This window comes from Sebastes fasciatus, chromosome 24, assembly GCF_043250625.1.
Source record: "Sebastes fasciatus isolate fSebFas1 chromosome 24, fSebFas1.pri, whole genome shotgun sequence".
NCBI lineage: Eukaryota > Metazoa > Chordata > Actinopteri > Perciformes > Sebastidae > Sebastes > Sebastes fasciatus.
Genome location: NC_133818.1, coordinates 13,368,914 through 13,391,206, shown reverse-complemented (window position 1 = coordinate 13,391,206; position 22,293 = coordinate 13,368,914). Strand labels below are relative to the sequence as shown.

Sequence of the window (22,293 nt, the reverse complement as noted above, 5' to 3'; positions counted from 1 at the left end):
TGACATTTGGCATAACAGGATCCAGTCAGCGGGCAAGCCACAGGCCTCGCACGCAGAAAAGGGGTTCATGCACGCTGAATGTTAGGTTGCGACCCACGGTGATGTGCAAGGATGCATACTGTACTTATAAGTGTGTGCACATGTTTGACAAGGTAAGAGGGATGAAAGAGGCTGCAGGTGAGAGAGGGGGGGGGGGTGCAGCTTTCTTTCCATCTGTCTTTCCCCCTCTCCCATCACTCCATCATGCCTTCCCCACCTCAACCTCCCTCCCTTCCTCCACACTCCTCCCCCAGGTGGTGACATTAACATTGTAAGGGAGAAGGTCATGCAGTTGATCAGCGGCTCCTCTGCGAGTGTGTGTGGCGTGGAAGCAGTGTGGGTGTACGCACTTAATGCATGTAATTATGCTAGTTTGTGTGTGTGTATGCACGAGGTATGTGTGAGCAGCATAATTATGCTACTCTGTGCGTAATTATGCGGCTCTTGTGTGTGTTTGTGCGAACACCTACGCACATGCATAAACGTGGCCTGAAAGTGCAACTTGTGTGTAGGCAAGGAATCAGGAGCCAAAAAGCATCGCACAGGATAAAGGAGCGCTCACGGGCAGCAGCCGCCGCCGCGGCTCCGTTTGGACAAACGCCGATCTGGAGAGCCAACATCAACTGGCTCTGCATAAAGCCAGGTTTCCTGAAAAAAGCTTCGGGGATGATTCCTTCACGCGAGCCAGGATTAGCTGAGACAATCCAACGGCTGTTCCAGCAGCGTCACCTCCACTTCCACCTCCAAATGGCTTTGGTGGCGGCAGGGTGGTCGCATGTCAAGCATCTCGTTGGAACAAGACAGCCATCACCAACATCAGGAGTGCTCAATAGTACCTGTACATTTATGTGTAAATATGGATTTGGCCACGTCCGCCCGTTCATGTCGCCTCATTAGTGACGCCTCACAAAGGAGATAACGCCGCGTATACACGTTACAAGCCCGAATCTCTGTTTTCCCAGTCCGCACATCAACTCAGTTTCACAAAAGCTCAGTTTTCAGTGACCTAAAACGCCGTTTGGGTGTGGACGAAAGAAAGAAGACACATAGAGAAAGCTACATTTAAAGATATAAGTGTAGACAAGGCCTAAGATTAGTGTTTTAGCTTGCATCAGAATGTATTGTCACTACAGGGCTCCAAGTAATGATCTCCACATTGCTTGACTGGTTTGACCAAAAGTAAAAAAAAAAGAAAAAGCTTTTTCTATAATAAATTAAATGATTACTTGACTTACATTGACTTTTCTTCTAGTTTTCCTGCCCATTCCCGGAGTCATTTCCAAGCAGCAACGCTTAATTGCACGGCTAATTAGCTTCACAGGTTTCAGCTGTGGCTTCAGTCACTGTCAAGCTTCAAGAATGTTCAAAAAATACATGCTTTTTGTGTCGTTTTTTTAAATATTCTATATTATATGAATGTACCGGATGGCTGCACTTTTATTAGGACAATTATAGGGAATGAAGTTGTCAGTCAGAAGCATATAAGTGGAAATGAAGGTCTGCTTTTACTTCCATTTGCCATGAAAACATTTAGAAAGTGCACAGTTCAGCAGCGTTTAGTACAGATTGTGCATGGGAACAGGACTTTTTTCCTCTATTTCTCTACTCATAAATAAACATATTTGTGGAAGAATCAATGTAAAAAACACAAGACTCAGCAGCCAAAGAAGTGTTTTCACTCAAACAGGAAGAACATAGAGTTAGGGGTTGGGGTTAGGGTCAGGTCACGGCACAGTTCTTGTCCTCTAAATATATAAAACTGGGGAAAAAGTTGGACATCATTGTGAAGGTAAATAAACAGGCTTTCCAACCCATGTAAAATACAATACCAAACACAAATTTCCAAACTTTTTTTCCCCCGAGTTTTATTTAAACTGAAAAAAAGCCAATAAATAGGAAGACCCATCGACAAATGCACTTTTGTATTTGCAGAAAACACCCCGGATCGCACATGCGGAACACACCTCTGAGGCTTAAAATACACCAGGTGTGACAAATATTCGCTGATCACGCTTCTCAAGCGGGCTGAGAGCTGCGAACGAGTGATTCACTAACTTTCTCTGACTTTTAAGTCTCTTCTCCTCCCCTCCGTCTCGTCTTCCCCTCCTCTTCCACAGGGCCCTTGGCCTGGCAGCTGATCCCCTCTCCTCCCTTCACATTTGGCCCGCTCGCGAGCCGCCTGCCATCACCATCAAAGCGCCGGCTGCCTCCCGACTGTTAGCGCCCCGCTACGTCGCTAATAAAAAGCCTGGGTTATAAATATGAACAGAAGAGCATGCATAATGCCCCAAAGGAAGGCCCAAAACACCACTAAACAGATAAATGTAATGGGGTGGATACGGCTCATTAATTTTAGGATAATCGTGTTCAGTTTTTACAGATGCCGTGATAGAGACAAGGTGCTATGAATAATATCCAGCGCTGATGCTGGCAGGGTTGAAAAGGGCAGCACTATAAGGGGGTCCTGAGCTGGGGGGGGGCCTATTGTGTGGGAGGGGACGGGGGGGTGGCTGTCACATCTTTTCAAAGATGACCCATGATTCCCTGCAGCACCCTTCCTTGCAGGGCTGCATCATGCAGGATTATCTGACAGTACGATATTATAGAGCCAGGCTAGGTGTTTCCCCCTGTTTCCTCTCTTTATGCTAAGCTAAGCTAACCGGCTGCAGGTTCCGGCTTAAATTTTTGGCATTTTTTCATGTAATTTATTTGCGCTTAAAAATATAAAAAAAAGTGGCATAATTTTTTTTGGAGGTCGTTTTTTCGGAGCTTTTCGCAACGCGGATAAAGTCATCGACCAATCACGTTGTGCGGAACAGGCTGAGTTGCGCCTTTATTTATGAAACAACAACACAGAGGTTTCGTATTCTGAAACAAGACGGCAAACTATATTACTCCTTTCAACCTTGGGTGGCCCACCAATCGGAAGGTCAGTGGTTCGATCCCCGCCTCCTCCAGTTCCGAAGTGTCCTTGGGCAAGATACTTAACCAATTACTTAATGCATACTAATTAATGCAATCCCATTTATCATTTAACCTTGACAAACGCAGCGCAGACCAGATCCCCTTCTACCGTTCTTCCCTTTCACAATAAAGGCCCTAGACATATAATATTCGCAGGCGATTATTTTTGCATTTTCACGTCGTTTATTCGTCTGAATTCATTTGTGCTGTTGACTTTCGATTGCTTTCACCACACTGTGTTTTTTGCACAGAATGAGTTTTTGATTGTCATTTTTTCACAAATTGGAAAAAGATTCCTCTTCAACACCGACGTGACATTTTGATTGCTTGGTTCGGCCATGTTTTGTATCTAGCGGGGGTTTGATTATTAATTTTAAAAGTGAGTAACGCTCACGTCATGGATGAATTAACGCCGGCTTCTCTGCTGCAGCGTCTTTTGTTGTCTCACATTCAAACTGATTCACTGTTTCTTGCTTGTTGCATGCTTTTGTTGAAATCGTCACAGAAAATAAGAGGGCATTGATTCCACATCTGATAAAAATCCTTCTGAGAGATTAATCAGTTTTATCTGGCCTGCAATGAACCAGGTAACCAAATGGTCTTACCCTTTTCATTTTATTCTTTTGATTTCATTTTTACGACTCGCTGTTTAACTTTACCGACTCTGTTTACAGCCGTCTTTGTTATTGCTATTTGTAATTCAGCACCACACTTGGCACTTTTATCGAAGGGAAAAGTTTGGGCAGGCACTTAATTCAGAGCGCAGTCTTCCACAGAGTGTGTCTATGCGAGTGTGCACATGTGTGTGTTATAGGGCCTGTGTCTCCCATTGATCTGGTGAGCCGGGGCCGAGCCATCACTTTGAGGTGACAGCTAAATGACCAGTAGCCCGAGGCACCGGCCATCTCGCCAACAGCCTTTGTGTGTTTGCGTCGCAGTGCCTAATCGATACGAAATGATACCGCGCGGGAGCTCATCAGCGGTGGCAGTCGCAGCTGACAGGGACGGTAATCTATAGCTTCACTGAGCAATACTTACACTCCACCCCCCCCACGCACAAAACCTCAAAAAGGCTCCCCTCTGAGCTGCCCTTTAGGGTTTTTTAGCTCCTTCCCGTGCACTCACTACCGGCCCCCAGATTTCCTTGGAGAGCAGCGTGGCGTCATCGGCGTAGCGGTGGAACCTGCCTACGGGGCCAGGAGGAGGGGAGCGGTTTGGGGGGGAGATAACGCTTCATTTTCCTCGACACTGATCTGAATAAGGGAGCGCCCTCGCTTCACCCTATTCTCAACGGAGGGAGCGGCAGGGGGTGCTGTGTTTGGCCGGGGGGATGTTGGAGCTCCTGACGGGGCTCCGGAGCCACGAAGCAAAGGGAAGACGGAGACACAAAGAGAAAGAGCTGGAGGGGAGAGCTAATTTATCTGCGAGACAGACAGGTGGAAGATGATGAAGAATCTAGTTTTTATCAACGACCTTACTATTACTCCTGATACTGACTGTGTTTCCTGAGCGGAGCTTGCGAGGCAGGGAGAGAGAGGAGAGAGGGATCATCCAGACGATTACACTGTTGTCAGGCTATTAAATAGGCATTTTCAGTTGCTATCAGCCCCATAGATGTGGGTCAGTAGGGGCCTACTACACCCACTAGTAGGTTTTATCATCTATTCACATGGTTGATGACTGAAAGAAGGTTTAAAGGAACACGACAGCGACCTCTAGCGACCGCTTAACCTGAAGAAGTTGTAGTCTTATTGCCTAAACCTAAAGTAGCCATTTGCTTGTGTTCAAAACATTTTACATGTTAGAACGTGTTGCTTTTAAGTTTCACTTTCACGACATAGTAGGCGTAGTAGGCCCTTACTGACCCACATCTATGGTGCTTATAGCGACTGATAACGCCTATTTAATGGCCTGATAACAGTCGAATCGGGTGGATCCTCACTACTCCTTTCCTACGACCCTCTTTATTTCCGTTTTTTTCTTCTTTTTAAGCTTAATCCATTATTTGACTTCATAGCATTTTTTTTTCACTCTTTTATTATTTTATTTTTCTACTATTTTTTTTATTTAATTTGTATTTAAATTTTAATTAATTAATAAATTAATTAATTTTCTTTCCCTTTTGTGAGACCAAGACCAACATGGGGTGGTCCTTTTTCTGTTATTATTTCATGTCATGGACACTGAGTTATGTTCTACATTTGATAAGATGCCCTTTGCCATATCTGCAAAAAAAACAAACAATAAAAAAAGATTTGGAAAACAGGTGGAAGATGAAGAAACAGGCCGCAGATGAGGAGTTTGAAGAGAGTGTGAGGGGTCAGCATCTTCCCACCTACAGGTGCATAAGCAAAATAATAGCAGATTAGAGGGGGGGGAAGAGGAAGAGAGGGGAAGATATGAGTCCTCCTCGCTGACTAACGGCTCCATCTCTCCAGGCAGCCGAGCCTTACCTAGCTCCAGATAACACGCCACGGAAACAGCTTAATTACACACGCGGCCTTATCAGACGACATTAGCCTCGCAGTAATAATCAGGGGCCGCCGTCAGCCTCTCCGTCAAAGCCTGGCAACGCAGCGCCTCGAGGCGGTTTTTACACAGCGCCGGGCTGCGGGCTGATAACACACACTGGCAGTTGTTAAATCACAATTTGCTGACGGAGTTTGAGGGAATAATGCACATATGGTTGTAAACCTGACACCTCCTTCGCACACAGTCAATTTTTGTTTGGATGGATGCGCTAATAGACACTTAAGGGGCTGCAATTTCAGTTTCGTTTTGTTGGGCTTAGATTTACATTTAAGCTGATGATTCAAGATGCCGTTTTTTTTTTTATTGCTCTCGGACATGGGATTTGAGCCTTTTCTTTTGCCGGATCGGTTTTGCTCATTTCGAGGTAAGACATCTCCCCCCGCTAAGCCGGTTTACGCGACACGTGTCTGTGTGTTTGTGTGTGATCTTCAAAGCACCTTTCATCTAGCGGGAAAGCCACAATGATGGAGCGCAAACCTGTGACCTCTGCTTAATGGAGCAGAAAGACATTTCCCATTGCTTCCTCTCGGAGCAGACACAACAGAAACCACGCATCCGCATCATCCCGGGCATGAGGGACCTCCCCTCTGTCTTCCCATAACACAGCATGGACGCCAATATGAAGAACCCCCCCCCTCACCCTCCCCTCTGTAATATGAGATCCAACACTCTGAGACTCGATCCCGACTGACTTTACTGTCTTTCAGAGGCTCTAGTAGGTTCAGTTTTAGAGCTAGAGTGAAGGGAAAACTGGCATGGCTATTTTCAAAGGGGTCCCTTGACCTCTGACCTCAAGATATGTGAATGAAAATGGGTTCTATGGGTACCCACGAGTCTCCCCTTTACAGACATGCCTACTTTATGATAATCACATGCAGTTTTTTCATGCAGTATAAATGTGTTATTTTCGCCTATTCTAAAATGCTGTATTTGAATATTTCTGCATACTGGGGTCCCTAAACAGTCTTGGAATTACATACATTGGGTATCACTGTAAAGTTGAGACTCTTGTGGATCCAATGAACCCAACTGTATTCATGTGTGATGATGTTAGTTCCCATAGTAGTCATTTAATTGTAGTGAGACCATTTTTTTTAAATTCGGCCTCCCTGTATAAATGACCTGTGGTGACCTTTAAGATAATCACAGCCTCATGAAACTTTACAGCCACAAACTAGAGACATAGAGCATTCAGAGGATGGTAGATTAACCATATGGGGGGTTTCTGAGCAGTTTACACAACAGAAGCGCTCGCCATCCAATCGCTGAAAAATGCAATTCTTGCAGAAATCTCCAAATGTCAAAAGTTTTCGATCCCAAAACACAGCATGGCTTTTTCTATGGTATTCCTCAAGGTCTTGGTGTCTTAATGTGGTATTCTAGAGGGATTATTAATAATTTTTATTAATTCTTGAGTGGTAAAAAATGGTTAAATTAAGCACCAAATCTGTGTAACAAATGGTATCAACCCTAAAATTACTGCAACAACTTATGAGACATGACAGAGCATGGGGATGGACATCATATACTTCTATCATAATGTTCTAAACCTTTATACACTTTGACAATTCATTTTAATTAATTAATTCATGTTTATTTCTGACCCTAACCCTAACCCATCTCAAATGAATCTCCATGTTCCCAGCTTTCAGATGACATACACCACGTCTATGTGACATCTACTGTTGACCTGCTATCTCCCCCTAAAGGGTTAAAGAAATACTTTCAATTTACATAAAAAAAAAACTGCTGAATAATTCATCTTTCCACGCGGACAACATGCGGCAAAGTAGCTTGACAAGCAAAAACAGATTGAAGTTGCGAAGATCTGCCGACCTTGAGCGCGATACGGGCGTTATTAAGAGGCTCAGGATACAACAAGTGCGCTATAAAGACCTCTGCTGCTCCATCTAAACAGCTTGTGACAAAGTGTGGAAAAACGCCTTTGTTCTGGTATTAAGTCGAGGATCGGAGAAGGTGAGGGTGAAATGGGATAGAGGGGGGGAGAAAAGAAGGGAGAACAGAAGAAGCATCTTGAGACTGAAGAAGATGAACGATGGAGAAGGGGAGGATGAGATTGGAGGGGAGAGGAGAATAGCAGGGGCATGGAGGACGGGAGGAAGAGGAGGGTGGGGGTATAATCCCGACGAGTGGAGCCGTGTTGCACTCGCCGGGGAGGGGAACTCTGTCTCTCTTTAACTGGATTTGGGTGAGCTGCTGTTTATCGGCGTATGAGTCGCCAAAGCGCTCCCTCTCAGCTGTCAAAACCATCCTAATCTAATCATTTGCTTTCAACGCGGAGAGAGTGCAGAGTGGACATGTTTGCGTGACAGAATATGTATATGTGTGGGTGACGGAGGGGGGGTGATGGAGGGGGTCGGCGACAACAGTGGTTTTACAGCGAGGTTAGCAGCTTGCAGCAGGATTTGGGGAGTCTGCGCTCCGGATGCGGGGACCCCATTGTGTGCGGCGGGCTGGCTAATCTTCATTACCGCACACAATGACGGGGCAAGAGAATGGGGCCTTGGCTGGAAAAAGGCAAACGGAGAAACAAAAGAGCGGCGAGCAGCGAAAAAGAGAAAGAGGGGAGGAGAATAACAGAGAGGGGGGGGAGAGATAAAGGGAACAGTGAAGCGGAAAAACTCCGCTTCCTCCTCATACAGTGGCGGGGCCCGCTCGGTACCCCGATCACGTCCACAAACTGTGGCGCCGTGCCCGCACTGATAACGGCCCAAAACAGTTACATGCTTTTTCTACAGCTGAATAGGAAGCCACCTCTGTTTGTTTTTTTGTTGTTGTGTAACATTTTGTCACTCATTACAGCACTGAACCTTAAGGGTTAGTGTGCAAAAGGAAACAAGCAGCAAAAGCAGGTCAGTGGCACAGTCTCGTGAAAAGGCCAAGGTGGATTAGCTCAGGGTCGCCGCCGCCGGAGAGAGAGTGTGTGTTTTTTTTTGTTACGCAAGAGCGTGTGCATCCGAGTCGTGCAAAACAGGAGGTGGGGCGCTGTCTTTCACCGTCTTTATTCCCACGGCGACGCCTTCAAAACAAACCTGAGCGACAAAGATTAGCCCAAGCCGCTTAAAATATTGAAAGACGTCTCCTCGCCACCGCCGCCGCCGCCGCCACCGCCACCGCGGGCTCTCCTCCAAGAGATAGAGGAGAGAGAGAGAGTTTAGTTTGGACGAGCATGGGCGGAGGCTGAACCTGCTCACCCACCCTGTGCCTGAGCGGCTGGCTTTTCAGCGGGAGAGCGCGAGGACTTTTCACCTCAATTTCATCCCGACAATGCGCGGCGGCTCAGCGGAGACGGGAGGAGGGCAGTTAGACGCACTACGGAAGGTGTTAGGAACTCATTGACTTTGGCCTTTTCGCTCCATGTGTGTGTGTGTGTGTGCTTGTCCAAGTAGAGCATCCGGGCTAAAGAAGAAATGCTGCGTTAAGATTTGAGGTTAAAGTTTAAAAGGCTGGCGAATTAAACGCGTCTCAAATTAATAGGAGGTCGTGACAGTTACAGTTTGCAACAGTATACACAGCAGCTGCTCGGGCTGAATATTCATATCACTTTCTGATGCACACACAGGTATAAACACACACACATAAACCCAATAAACTGTGTCTGAAGCTCTCTCTCTCTCTGTCTCGCTCTCTCACACACACACACACACACACACACCAATGAAAATTATTGATGTGCTCTCTTATAAAACAGTGGCTGCTCCCTGAAGTATTCCTGGCAACATCACAGGCTGAAAATAGCTGCCGACCCAAATAACTTTCCCCGCCGGAACGAAGACGGAGCCAGACCACAGCCACCGGCGACTGGCTTTACTAATTGGCATCATTTTACAATGAAATAATATCTGGGGCAAAAGACTGAATAGCAGTAAAACCGGAGAGAGCACGGGGGAGGATGTGCCGTCTAGCCACGCGGAGGACGAGCGGGGAGCGATGTTGAGGAAGGGGAGGACGGGAGGACGGGGGACTGCCTTTCCTTGTTATCATAAGTTATCAAATTCCCTGAAACTACGCAAGGGGGAATAAGGGTAGTGAAACATTTATGTGACACCATCAGTTTAGTTAAGAGATGGGAAAACATCTACAGCAGGGGCTCTTAAATGTGTTCCAGTCATAAACTGGTGTTTGTATCACGGCTCCCCCATATGGATAGTTTATTGATTTAGCATTGAATAATATCATTTATTAAGGACTCTGCTTTAACATGATGCAGTGTCTGAATGACTTGTTTCCAAGAAACTCATTAGCATATCTCTAGTAAACACCAGATTTAAAGATTCTTTGTGGAGAAACTCTTTAATCTGTCGATTAAATCAACTAATCGATTCGTTAGACAGCCCTACTCTGCAGTCATACGCCAAATACAAAAATTTGACTATGAAGTCGTTTGTGTCTTTCAATGTGTCCTTAAAGTCTAAATTTTAAAGGGAATATTTTACTATTATTTTCCAAAACAAATGCTTGTTTCAGGTATCTTCTAAGAGTCAAGTTAAAATTTTCTTGATTTTAGTGTAGCAACCGGTCAAACAAACTGATCTATATGGCACTTGTTTTATGAACTAATTTCTTAGATTGAAAAAGACATGATGAGAAGATTTTATTGCATCTTTTATCTCCAGAAAATCCACTTTACAGGGACAAAAATTTGAATTACTGCCTTGCGGCTGAATGCCGCCGCCAACCAGTCAAGTGGCAGTTTACATCAATGTCTGTCCAAAATGTCATCACTTCATCATTTTATACCATAAGACGTTTATTTGTGTTATGGCCATAAACATGTGACCTTTGACCACCAAATTCTCATCAGTTCAAGTTCGAGTCCAAGTGTTTGTGCCAAATTTGAAGAAAATTTGCTCCAGGTTTTCCTGAGATATCGCGTTCACGAAAATGGGACGGAAGTGAGATCACAGTGACCTTTGACCACCAAATTCTCATCAGTTCATCCTTGAGTCCAAGTGGACGTTTGTACCAAATTTGAAGAAATTTCCTCCAGGTTTCAACACAAGAATGGTCTGGACGGACTGACAACCCAACAAAAACCACGGCTGTAACCGGCGCGGAGGCAAAACAAACATCCAGAATTCTTTGAAATGACCAATCGCCTTTTTTTCAAGGCCCTGCACTTATGTCAGCCCACAGATTCCACCAGTTTAGACCAAAAAAACACCAACAGTGTAAAACACATCCCGTGAACTGTACATACAGGCGGAGATAGAGGGAGGAAGGCTTAAACACAGATGTCTTTTGGCAGCCCAAATCTTAATTAGCACCAGGAGATCCATCTAATCAAAGGGTTGCCAGCCCATCATTAAGGCTAAAACACACACTGCTCCCCTCACATACCAGAACAGAACAATGGGAAACAGAGGTACGCTGTCATGCTGATGAATGGCTCTTCCTGCAGGTCTCATTAAATCACAGAAGGGCACTTCCCCGGCCGTTCGAGGAGTTAAGCAGGGTGCAAAATCGTCTCGCCCTCTCTGTCTGTCTACTTTGACACTTATACAGCCTTTTTTTTCCTCCAAGGCTGCACGTCAAAATAATATTTTTCTTGGTGAAAAATTGTGCTTTCAGGCTTTGACATATAGGCTAATCCCAATTCAAGCTGAATCTGCCTGGTTTGGAGGATACAAGTCGTATCTTATTCAGACAACTCAGCCCCCGCGGGGGTTTGGAATGACTGAAACTACATGATGTACCCAGTTGGCTGGAGATACCGGCGTCTTTAGGGTAATTTGGGACCCAGTTTAATCTTCCAGTGAATTTAGCATCAGCTGCTGACAATGGAAAACATCCTTTATCCTTTATTTGAGTCCTGACCCCTGGTTACAAACACATGCACTATGAGATCAAGATTAAAGCTAAAAAAAAAAAAAAGAATAGGAGGAAATAGAAACTCAGAGATTGAATGTAGGAAAGCAACGTATCCTCATACAACGGCTGGTATGATATCTTATGAACTTGTTTTTTGTGCGTTTTCCTACGAATGTCCAGCAATATGTGTCAATTTCTGCTCCAGTCTTTTCAAAATAAACTTCCATCTTCAGAGGATACAACTTGGTTAGGTTTAGGAAAAGATCATAGTTTGGATTAAAATAACACCGGACGTGACGTAATTGAAGTACGGAAGTTACGTGACAAAAACTATTTGGTTAGGTTTAGGAAAAAGGTTGTGGTTTGGGTTTAAATAACTACAGGAGCAGCATAACTTAAGTACGGAAGCTATGTGACAAAACTACTTTGTCAAGTTTACGAAAAGATTGTGGTTTGGGTATAAATAACACCGGAAGTGACGTAACTTAAGTACGGAAGTTACTTGACAAATAAATCAATGTTGACTTCTGAACACCTGCCTCCTGGCTGAAAATGTAGTGTTTTTTGACCCACCCATCCACCCCGAACTCCTGCCTCTGTGCCGTTTGTTGCTCTTTATACTTAATACAAATCGATTTTGTGGGATACATACAAAATACAGTGCATTCCTTTTCACAAGTATAGCTATGAATGGTGTCTGAGAGCCAGAGGAAGGAGTGATGAAAGAAGAAAAGCAGGATGAGGAATCTGGAGTCCACAAAGACGGATGGAGGGAGATACTGACACACTGGCCAACCAGGCGGAGAGCTTTGGAGCGGCGAGCCATAGCAGGTGAAAAAACACCAGCATGGCTTTGCATGTTGGACAACCCCAGCTGAGTGTTGAGTCCGGCATGCAAAGCGCGCACGCACGTGACCGCACAGACACTAACAAAGACAAACTCGACAACTGGCATTGTTACATCTTTGCCGGACGATCCTGAAATAGTCAACAAGGCCGGCATCAGCTGTGATCTCCACCGACGACTGTCTCGCTTCATAAACTATCCGACCGGTTTCAGAGCGTGCAGCGTCCTTGCGGCTGTCACCACCAAGAGCTTAGGGCCGTGATTGATGACTGGCTTCGGATGACAACAACAAGCAGCGGTGTTTACTCAGGGCAAATTGCCCTTGTCTCTCTCTCCACCTTCCGTCTCTTCCTCTCGCTCACTCGGTCTTTGGAGGGAGCCGGTCCACATGGCTGGATCTCTGGTTTCTGGATGGCTACGAGTCCCTCGGGGTGGGATTAGCCTCCCAGAATGACAGCTAAACAAACAAATAGGCCAAAGCTGGTCCTCCTGCTTGCCAAGGCTGCCTAGCAACAGGTAGGCAGTAAGATGGGATGTAACGCTCGGTATGTCACAGTCAGACAGTGATGGCTATAAAATGCCTGGACACGGTGTGGATGTGTCATTATCAAAGATGTTCAAATATGTGAGCAGGCTGGAAGATTAAACACATTGTCGTGTAAGTAGGAAGATAAGGAGGAAGTAACCACGGCAACAAGAAGCCTTTAAATACTTGAGGCAGTGATTCATGGCAATTATTTCACTTGAAATACATATCACTGAAGTGTCACTCTGACGACATTAAGCCGATACAACAAGCAGTGTCAACAGCGTTAGAGACATTGATAATTCATCTTATTGTTATTGCAGCCGGCGCTCTTCGATAATTCCCATAATAAAACACAGTCAGATACTGTATTCACGGTAATATCAGAACACATGTCCTCATTTACCACCTAATTCCACTGTTATCAGGCCATTAAAGGTGCGTTATCAGTCGTTATCAGCATCATAGATGTGGCTAGTAGTGGGCCTACTACGCCTACTACGCTGTAAAAAGTGAAAGCAAAACTTCAACACGTTCTAACATCATAAAACTGCATGAAACGTTTGTTTAGGTTTAGGCAACAAAACCACTTAGTTAAGTTTGGGGGGGGAAAGATTGTTTCAAAAGTGAAACTTAACGCTTGTGAACACAAACACGTATCAGCGGCGTGTTATCAATACATAGTCGGACAACGGATGCTACAAACTGACAGTGAATGCATCTGCTCCATACGTCTCAGCTCAGAGTAGCAGGAGTCATATATATCACACACACAGGAGATTGAGAGAGAGTTGACAGATAAGACGATGCAAAGCAAAAAAAGCAAAAGCACCTATTTGGCATTATATTTTATTATATTTTATATTTCCCCGCAGCGAAATATAATGGCTGTATCCTTAGTTCTATTTTATTATTATTATTATGAGTTCTTCCTGCAGCTGTCAGACTCCACAACCAGCACTGCTCCCAGTAGACCACATACAAACCAACAAAACTGACAATAACTGCATTATACTGTACACCGACTGCAATACTTTCAGGTGCAATCTCATTCCAATCACTGTGCAATATCATATTTCCACCTGTGCAATTGTGTTAATAGTCTGTTTATTGTTAATACTGTATATATTGTTCCAATTTTTAATACCCCCCTTGTTTATATTGGTACTTTTTTTTTATTTCCTTCTTTTTAAATTGCTCATATTTTAAATGTCTGTCAACTTTTGTTTTGCTTTTTGCACTGTGTTGTATCTTGAGTTTTTTTTTTTTTTTACTGCTGCTTCTTGTTTCTGCTGTACACTGCAAATGTCCAGATTCATCCAGGCACAGCCTTCTGACAATGAGTCTCTCTCCTGTCCACCGCCACACAAACGCACAGCTGATATTAATAGCGTGGCTCTCCTCAAAAAAACGCGAGGGGCTCACAATTTGCTTTTGCTGTGAGCAGCTTGGTGCCGTTTATTTGTGACACTCTGTATGCAAATGAGCCTTTTTTATTCAGCATTGTGCCAAATTTTGATTGCATAACTCTCCTGGAGTTTTTGCAAACTGACTTTAAATAAGGGGGGGTTAGAGCAGAGCAGGGCGAATCAAACAAGGCATGCTGTGACTTCTTGGAATTCGAGACAGAGCAGAGAGAGTCATGAGATAAAGAAAAAGAGAGGGTCGGTGGTGATTCCAAAAAGCATAAAACGAGTGCCTGAGACTCCTCTTCCTTTTCTCTTTTCCTCCGCCCGCGGTTGCCAAGCCGGATGGCGGCAGCGAAGCATGTCGGATCACTGTAAGGTGCTGTAACGGCTTCCCGATTTCGCCTCAAATGATGTGAAAGTCATTGCCAAGCCATGCGTGCTGGTGTGAGGCGAAAAAAATGACTGTCTCCTCTTCCCACTGTTAATCAAACCTGGGGTGGCAGAGCGTTTTGCAGACGGAAGCCATACATAAAGATGTGCTTGTTCACCACCCTCTCTCCTCTCCACCCCTTCGCTGCCTTTTTCTTCTTCTCTCCCCCTTCTACACCACCTCTCTCTCTCTCTCTCTCTGACGGGCCAGTCACCAGAGCATCAGACAAATGAATGCTTCCTCCGCTCTTTCATCAGCGCTCCCAACCTTTTCATCAACGCCCATAAAGCAGTAGAAGGCACCTATCGCCGGCAATCGCCTCTCAGCCGCCTGAGTGATGAGACGGAGGTGGCAGAGTTCAGCGAGCGCTCTTATGGCAGAATGGATGTTACTGGGTCAGGGGGTCGCTCGCACATCTCATTACACAGCGTATACACAGAACACCTGCATGCGGCGGTGTGTGTGCACGCTAAACACGTCCTGATCTCGAGAGAATATCCTGAGAGTAACAACAAAGCATGTGAGGATGCATGCATGCAGGAATCTCTAGAGAATAAACTCAAAAAATCACAAAAGCAAAATACTGTCTGCAGCTCCGAGCACTGTCTTGTTAACACAACTGCTGCTGCTCAGGAGCCAAATTGTTTTTTTTTTGCTGTTCCAGCTCATTTATCTGTTTATACTAATTAGATGAACTCATAGCTCTTTTATTACAGTCTCCTTTTCCCCCTCCTCCTCCTCCTCCCTCCCAGTAAACAGCATCTTTTCCTCAAATCGATGCATTGAGTAATAACCTTGTGGCACTTAGAAGATGCTGCACAAAGGCTTCCTTTCATGCCTCGGTGCGTCACGGGGGCGACAGGCCTCCGCCGCGTCAAATAGATTCTTACGTGGCGTCCGTCTTCAAGATCTTCTGACTGCTGTCGGGTTAGAGGCGAGCAAAACAACGCGGCGGGAAATCAATTTTGTATTCCGAGCGTCACAAGGCGGCGCGGGCCTCGTCTGACTACTTCCAAAGGATGTCTGGGAATTAAAGCAGCAGTAGGCAGGATATATTTGGCATCATTGGGCAAAAATTCCATAATAACCGTTCAGCATAATTCAAGTGTTCTGAGAGAGACTTCTGCACCTCCTCATGGCTCTGTTTTCAGGTTTTAGAAAATCTAGCCCGTGACGGGAGACTTTGGCCAATCACAGGTCATTTCAGAGAGAGAGAGAGCGTTCCTATTGGCTGTGCTCCGGCTGTGTGGGCGGTGCTTGGTATGTCTTCAACTGATCTCAACATGGCCACAAATGTTCTCATTCTACAGCTAAACAGATGATTCTGCAAAACATTTGAGGAGAGAAATAGGCATTACAGTAACAGAATATTGATTCATATATGTTAAAAAAATTACTTTTTTGAATCATATTTGCTCCATTGCAGCTTTAACTGCAGCTATAAGACACGACTAGGAATTAGGAATGACTCCCATAGGGCTGACCCGAATGCTTTGACCGTTGCCATGGTAATCGACCTCCAAATCAGCATTCGAATGCTTTGTTTGTTTGTTTTTTTATATTTAAGTATGTAATAATAATGTATAAATCCCCAAATAGCCCATGAAATGAGGAATAATCCCACATTCTTCATATTTTAACATGAATTATTATTAGTTATTCTCAGACATAGGGCTATACGATATGAGGAGAATATGATATATTACGTGAAATTAATAAACAGATATTAAAGTGCAGTTCTGCTGCTTTCAGTATTCTGCTAAAATACATAAAATGGCTTGTTGAATATAAAAAATAAAAGGAAATTATTTCCAACATTCTTTTGTCAAACTAATTAAAAATTTAACTGAACACAAAAGGCGCCAATAAAGAACAGAATGAAAGTTACATTTTAAAGTGCCGTTTTCCACTGATACTCTCTTTCAACTAACTCAAAAGAGTGTAATATTGCAGTCTTTCACGATATGTTTATCACAATTTGACATCGCGATGGCGATGAAAAACGATATATTGTGCAGCCCTGCTCAAACGGATATCGCTGTTTGTCGTTCCGAAGCTTCGAAGCCCAAAAAATTGTATTTCGGAACAGCCCTCTAGACTCCCATCTTGGTGATGCTGCAACGCCAATTGTCTACCTTCCATCACATTTCTAAATGCTTTGCATAAACCGGACCGGACGTCAGTGAAATTAAAAGCGAATTAACTACATGTTTCTTTTGGAGAGCGTCCAAACTCGATTTCAGGAAATTCCACATCTTGCAGCTGATGTGACATTTTAATAAAAGCCACGGGCGCGGAACGAAAGACACCACCAGGAGCTCCTTTGAGACAAATAAGATTAAGTCCCAGTTTGTCCTTCCTCCCTCCTGCTCGCGGAATACTGAACTGTGCCCGTTACAGGATTGATTTAATTTTAATTTGCATAAAATTACATCAAACAGCAGCGAGTAAAAAAAAAAGGTCACGGAGGAAAGAGGAAACGGGGTGTGTTGTTGGTTTTACCTGGAAATCAGACGTCTAAAAACTCGAGTGTTACCTGGCAGACGCTGTGTCATGAGCTTACACAACAGCAAAATCCATACCATGCTAATTCTATAAGAAGGAACGCAGGAGAGTAAAAAGAAAGGATGGAGGAACAAGGGATGGAAGAAGAAGGAAGGAAGGAGGGGGCCAGTTTGGCTGCGCTCCCCCAGCATGCTGTGTGTGAGAAAGCAGCTGTGGCCTACTGAGGATTACATAACACACCGAGACACATGTGGCGTGCGTGTATACGCGGGACACGGCGGCGTATTAATGCATATCTTGCGGATCTTTTTGTCGCTTCTTTCTATCCTCATCGCGATCCATCTAGAGGTCAAGGGGTCGCCGTGTTAACCACGCCGGCGTACCTGAGAGGCCTCGCCCAAAAAATACAAACACCCCTACTTCATCAGTGCCCTCTTCTTCTCCGACTGTCTATCTATTCGTGGGGGGGGGGGTTCGAGCCCACCGGACTGTGAAATGCGAAACCCTGCAGCGGTGGAGAATGTGCGTGCTCTGCAACTTCCTCCACCTCTACAGTACGCTCGCCACCCCTCCTCCTCCCACCCCCAGACGGTGCTGCTGCTGCTGCTGCTGCTGCTGCTGCTGCTGCTGCTGTGCGTGTTATCGAGTCGTAAGTGGATGCATCTGAGCTTGCATTTAGAAGCCATGTGTGTCCACATATAGAAGAAACACCCAGAATGCACCATGCTGCAACATACAGACGTTTCGCTTCATCAGGCACTCAGTCTACATGTGTGTGTGTGTGTGTGTGTGTGTGTGTGAGCCCCCTGAGGGATAATATACGATGGTATGGAGTGTGTCCTGAGGTCAATGACAGATTTGTAGTGTCCCGTTACGTCCTATCCATCAGGGTCAAGTGCCGTGTGGATGAGGACACATCATATCAGCCCGAATCCAGATGTTTTGTCTTCCCAGAATATGCCGATAAACGACAGGAACGAGGCGAAAAATGCCAGTTTACAAAAAAGAGCATAACAAGCTCTGGAAAAAATTGCAGCCAACATAAACGGGCAATTTATGTCAGAATAAAGATGCACGTGTGTACGCTTGCGCTTTTGAGGAGGGGAAAATACTGTGTTCCACATATAAAAAGAGTGAATTATGACCAGCCATGCTTGTTCCAAATCCAGCTCAGCCCTGCTGTTTGTTCCAACTCTGAACAACCAACTGTACTGGGATTTGGAAGCGAGACAGCACAGTTCACTTTGGCACTATTTGGTTCAATAATGGAACAAATAGCAGCCTCGAATGTGCCATCTGCAGACCTCCAAAACACTCTCCTCCTTTTCTGCTCCCCACCCCCCCTATAAGCGCCTGAATCATGCCTCACAGACACCAACAGGGGACACAGTCATCATTCTTGCCACGGCATCTCAGGGAGCCATTTAGGGTCCGACTACAACGGCCTCCTATCTCGCCATCGCGCCCCCCATAAAAGCATCAAATTCTAAATTGTGCCCGGGACACAGAGGGGGGATTGCTCAAACCGCGGCTGGAGGCAAGAGCTTTTAAGGCGAGCCACGACTCATAATTCATGTATTCAGGAGGCGTCTTCATGTTGCTACAATGAGCTGCGAGGACGGCTGTGCCAAGAACATCTCTGTGCTGTGCGAGAGGAGAGGGGGGCTTTCAAAGTGTGGGGCGAGACATAATCCTTCTTGTCCCAAATAAGGGTACTCCGAGGATTCGTTAGGGGACACGAGACGCTGAATGCTTTTGAGTAAAAAGCCTGGAAATTGTTGGGCTGTGTGTTGGCAGGAATCTGGCGATACAAATCACGATACAGGGGTTTACGATTCAATATATCACGATGTATTGCGATACTGTAAACAAGGCGATTTATTGCGATTTTTTTAACCTAATTTTAGGAAAACAGTCAATGAAAAAAACACCATATGCATAAAATCTGAGTTTAAAAAGTTGACTTTTTCATGCAATCTGAACAGGGCACATACACTGTGAGGGTGCATCTGTTTACAAATGAAATAAAGTATTGACTTGGTCATTATTTGTTATTATTTAGCAATATTTTCGATAATTTTTTACACCAGAAAATTGGAGAAAAAGTGTTTTTTAAACCCCCTTTTTTTTCTTTAATTATGATCCTATTTGGAATCAGCATCATGATTAAAAAAAAACATCTTTATGCTGTAAAAATGAAACAAAATCTGCACTTTTTAAGTAGCAAAAGTGACTAAAAGGTGCAAGAAAGCGTGTCAGCTTACGTCTCAGGTGATGCATATTTACAGATTGCAATCAGGAAAAAGGAAAGCTGTGACATTTCATTTTTGACAGTTTATCCCGTATACCGAAGCCAGAGCTCAATAGATCTCTAAAATCAGATAAATGGCATTTTTTCCCCATGCAAGATATAAAAGAGGTTGAATGAGAGGCTGGTTAAAAGAAATGAAAGTACAAAACTTGATCTTCAATTCCAAAATGGACGTTCTGTCACAGGGAGAATGAGCTGCAGACATCCCCAGTGAGAGACATTTCCAGTCTCCCCAGCCTACACACACGGCAGCTGTCTTCCCTTCCATTTGCATTGGGGTATCGATTTTGATATGCATGCTGTGGGGTGAGAAACAGGGAAGATGGGCTACATGCATATGGTGCACGCAGGCCCGTGCAATTTAAAAAAAAAAAAATCCACTGACAGAGAAGCTGCAGAGTTGGGAGGCTTGTTATGAAAAGATGCGTCGGTGGCTTAACAGTAGGATGCCAATTAGGCTGCTTGGCCACAACGAATGGATCCACGGTCACGCACCGGTTTCTCTCTCTCTCTCCTCCTCCCTCCTCCTCATGGAGCAGAGAAGTGGGGAAAAAGCTGGAGCTCCTATTGCATGAACAATACCGGCATCAAATTTCCATGCAATGATTTTTTTTTTTTTTGCTCGGTCAGTCAAGTGCAGCATGGAAAGCATCATCACCAGCAGCAGCAGCAGCAGCAGCAGTGCAGGTGGGCTGCTTATTTATAGACTAGGAAAATGAAGGGGTGTTCAGTAAAAACATGCATGAAAGGTGCAACTAGAAATGGTGAGATTAGACTACAGTTAAAAGACAGCATTTTCTACAAGTATAAGTCACATTTTTATGAGTTAAATTGTCTGAAAAATCCACAGCACACGCACAAAACTCTTTCCACTAAGGGGTTGCGAGGAATATAAGAGCAGCATGGTAAAGCATCATCACCAGCAGCAGCAGCAATGCAGGTGGGCTGCTTATTTATAGACTTAGATATATGGAAAATGAAGGGTTGTTTTAGTAAAAACATGCATTAAAGGTGCAACTAGAAATGGTGAGGTTAGACTATGATTATTTTTTTTATTAAAAGTGAAGATTTTATGCAATTTTACAGTTAAAAGACAGCATTTTCTACAAGTATAAGTCACATTATTAACAGTTAAATTGCACAAAACTCTTTCCACTAAGGGGGTTGTGAGGAATATAAGAGCAGTAATGGAAAGCATGATCACCAGCAGCAGCAGCAGCAGCAATGCAGGTGGGCTGCTTATTTATAGACTAGGAAAATGAAGGGTTGTTTTAGTAAAAACATGCATGAAAGGTGCAACTAGAAATGGTGAGATTAGACTATTTTTTTTTAAAAAGGGAAGGTTTTACGCAATTTTACAATTAAAAGACAGCATAAGTCACATTTTGAACTGTTAAATTGTCTGGAAAAATCCACAGCACATGCACAAAACTCTTCCCACTAAGATTTGTGAGGAATATAAGAGCAGCATGGGAAGCATCATCACCAGCAGCAGCAATGCAGGTGGGTTATAGACTTGGATATGGTTATTTATAGACTTGGATATGGAAAAATGAAGGATAGTTTAGTAAAATATGCATGAAAGGTGCAACTAAAATGCAAAAATGGGAGATTAGACTATGATTATTTTTTAAAAAAGTGAAGATTTTATGCAATTTTACAGGTAAAAAACAGCATTTTCTACAAGTATAAGTCACATTTTTAACAGTTAAATTGCACAAAAGTCTTTCCACTGAGGTTTTTTTTTTGCACTGTGAGGCATATAAGAGCAGTAATGCCCCCCCACCCTCCCACACACGCATCCATCACCATGTGGCCAGCATGCTTATCTCTCCACATCCATCCAGTGATGGAGGAAGAAGTGTAGAAATGGGCAGGTGACAGCTTTTCTCTTCCTCTCTTCTGCATGTCAAGCTGCTCCAAAGCCAGACATGTTCTGGTATCTATTATGAATAAGTGAGGGGACTTTTGTGCATTACAACTCAGTAATCTGAGGGATGCAGATGTATTATTCACGACCAATTCGCTCCCTATTATGGGATTCATCTTCCCGAATGGCATTTGACAGCTTTATTACGCAGCCAGCATCTTATCCACTTTGCGCATCTCTGGCTAGATTTGTCACATACATGAGTGATGGAAAGGAGCGCTTTTTTGGTGGATGGATAGGGAGGAAAGTTGACGCCTGCATCTTGTGAATGAAGGTGTTAAAGTTACCTGCTGCCAGTTCTCCTCCAGCGAAGGCATGGCGGAGAAGTAGCCGGTGTCATGGACGAGCTGAAGTTCCTGAAAGATGCTGTGGTTCGCTAAGACATCCATGCTGATATATACTGCTCCTCGGTGATGATGGGAGAAAAAACACAAGAAGGAATCCACAAGAAAACGCGCCTCCTTTTGCTCGGCTGTCTCACACCTCCGCATCCATATTAGTCCATGTGGAAGAGGTGAAAATGTGCTCAGAAAATGGGGCGATTTGGAGTCCCTGTACCTGCGCGCATTATCGGACACGGTGCGTAAAAAGAGACTGATGGAGGCTCCATGCGCATCCGTGGTGCCAAACTAGACACTGATAGGGAGCCAAAGGAAGGGGAGGGGCTTTGGTAAACGAAGGGGCGGTGTTTTTGGTTTGTCAATCAACGCGGAGAGGCGGGATTTGGGTGGAGTGCTCGGGCGTTGATTGGCTCCGGCGCCACGTCGCTCAAAGCCGAATGTGGGCTCGATAGGTGAGCTATTTATGGATGGGTATATTAGATTTGGAAGAAGGTCTGAAAGGCTAGTCTGAGAGGAGAAGCCGTGGTGTAAACATCATGTGCGCGCAAATCAGGAGTGGAAACAGTATTGCTGTAAATATTAAATCATAATGAGATGCAGGATGAGGCATTTAAAGGTCCCATATCG

At 44.5% G+C, this 22,293-nt stretch overlaps 1 protein-coding gene across 1 annotated transcript in view; it reads right to left on the bottom strand.

Moving 5' to 3' along the window:
- The window catches only part of klf7a (Kruppel like factor 7a), a 42,007-nt gene extending 20,019 nt beyond the window's left edge, over positions 1-21,988 (bottom strand). The window contains exon 1 of the mRNA XM_074627121.1: positions 21,613-21,988. Coding sequence (XP_074483222.1) covers positions 21,613-21,816 — 204 coding nt within the window. The 5' untranslated portion in view covers positions 21,817-21,988. The remainder of the gene's footprint in view (positions 1-21,612) is intronic.
- Positions 21,989-22,293: the final 305 nt, after the last annotated feature.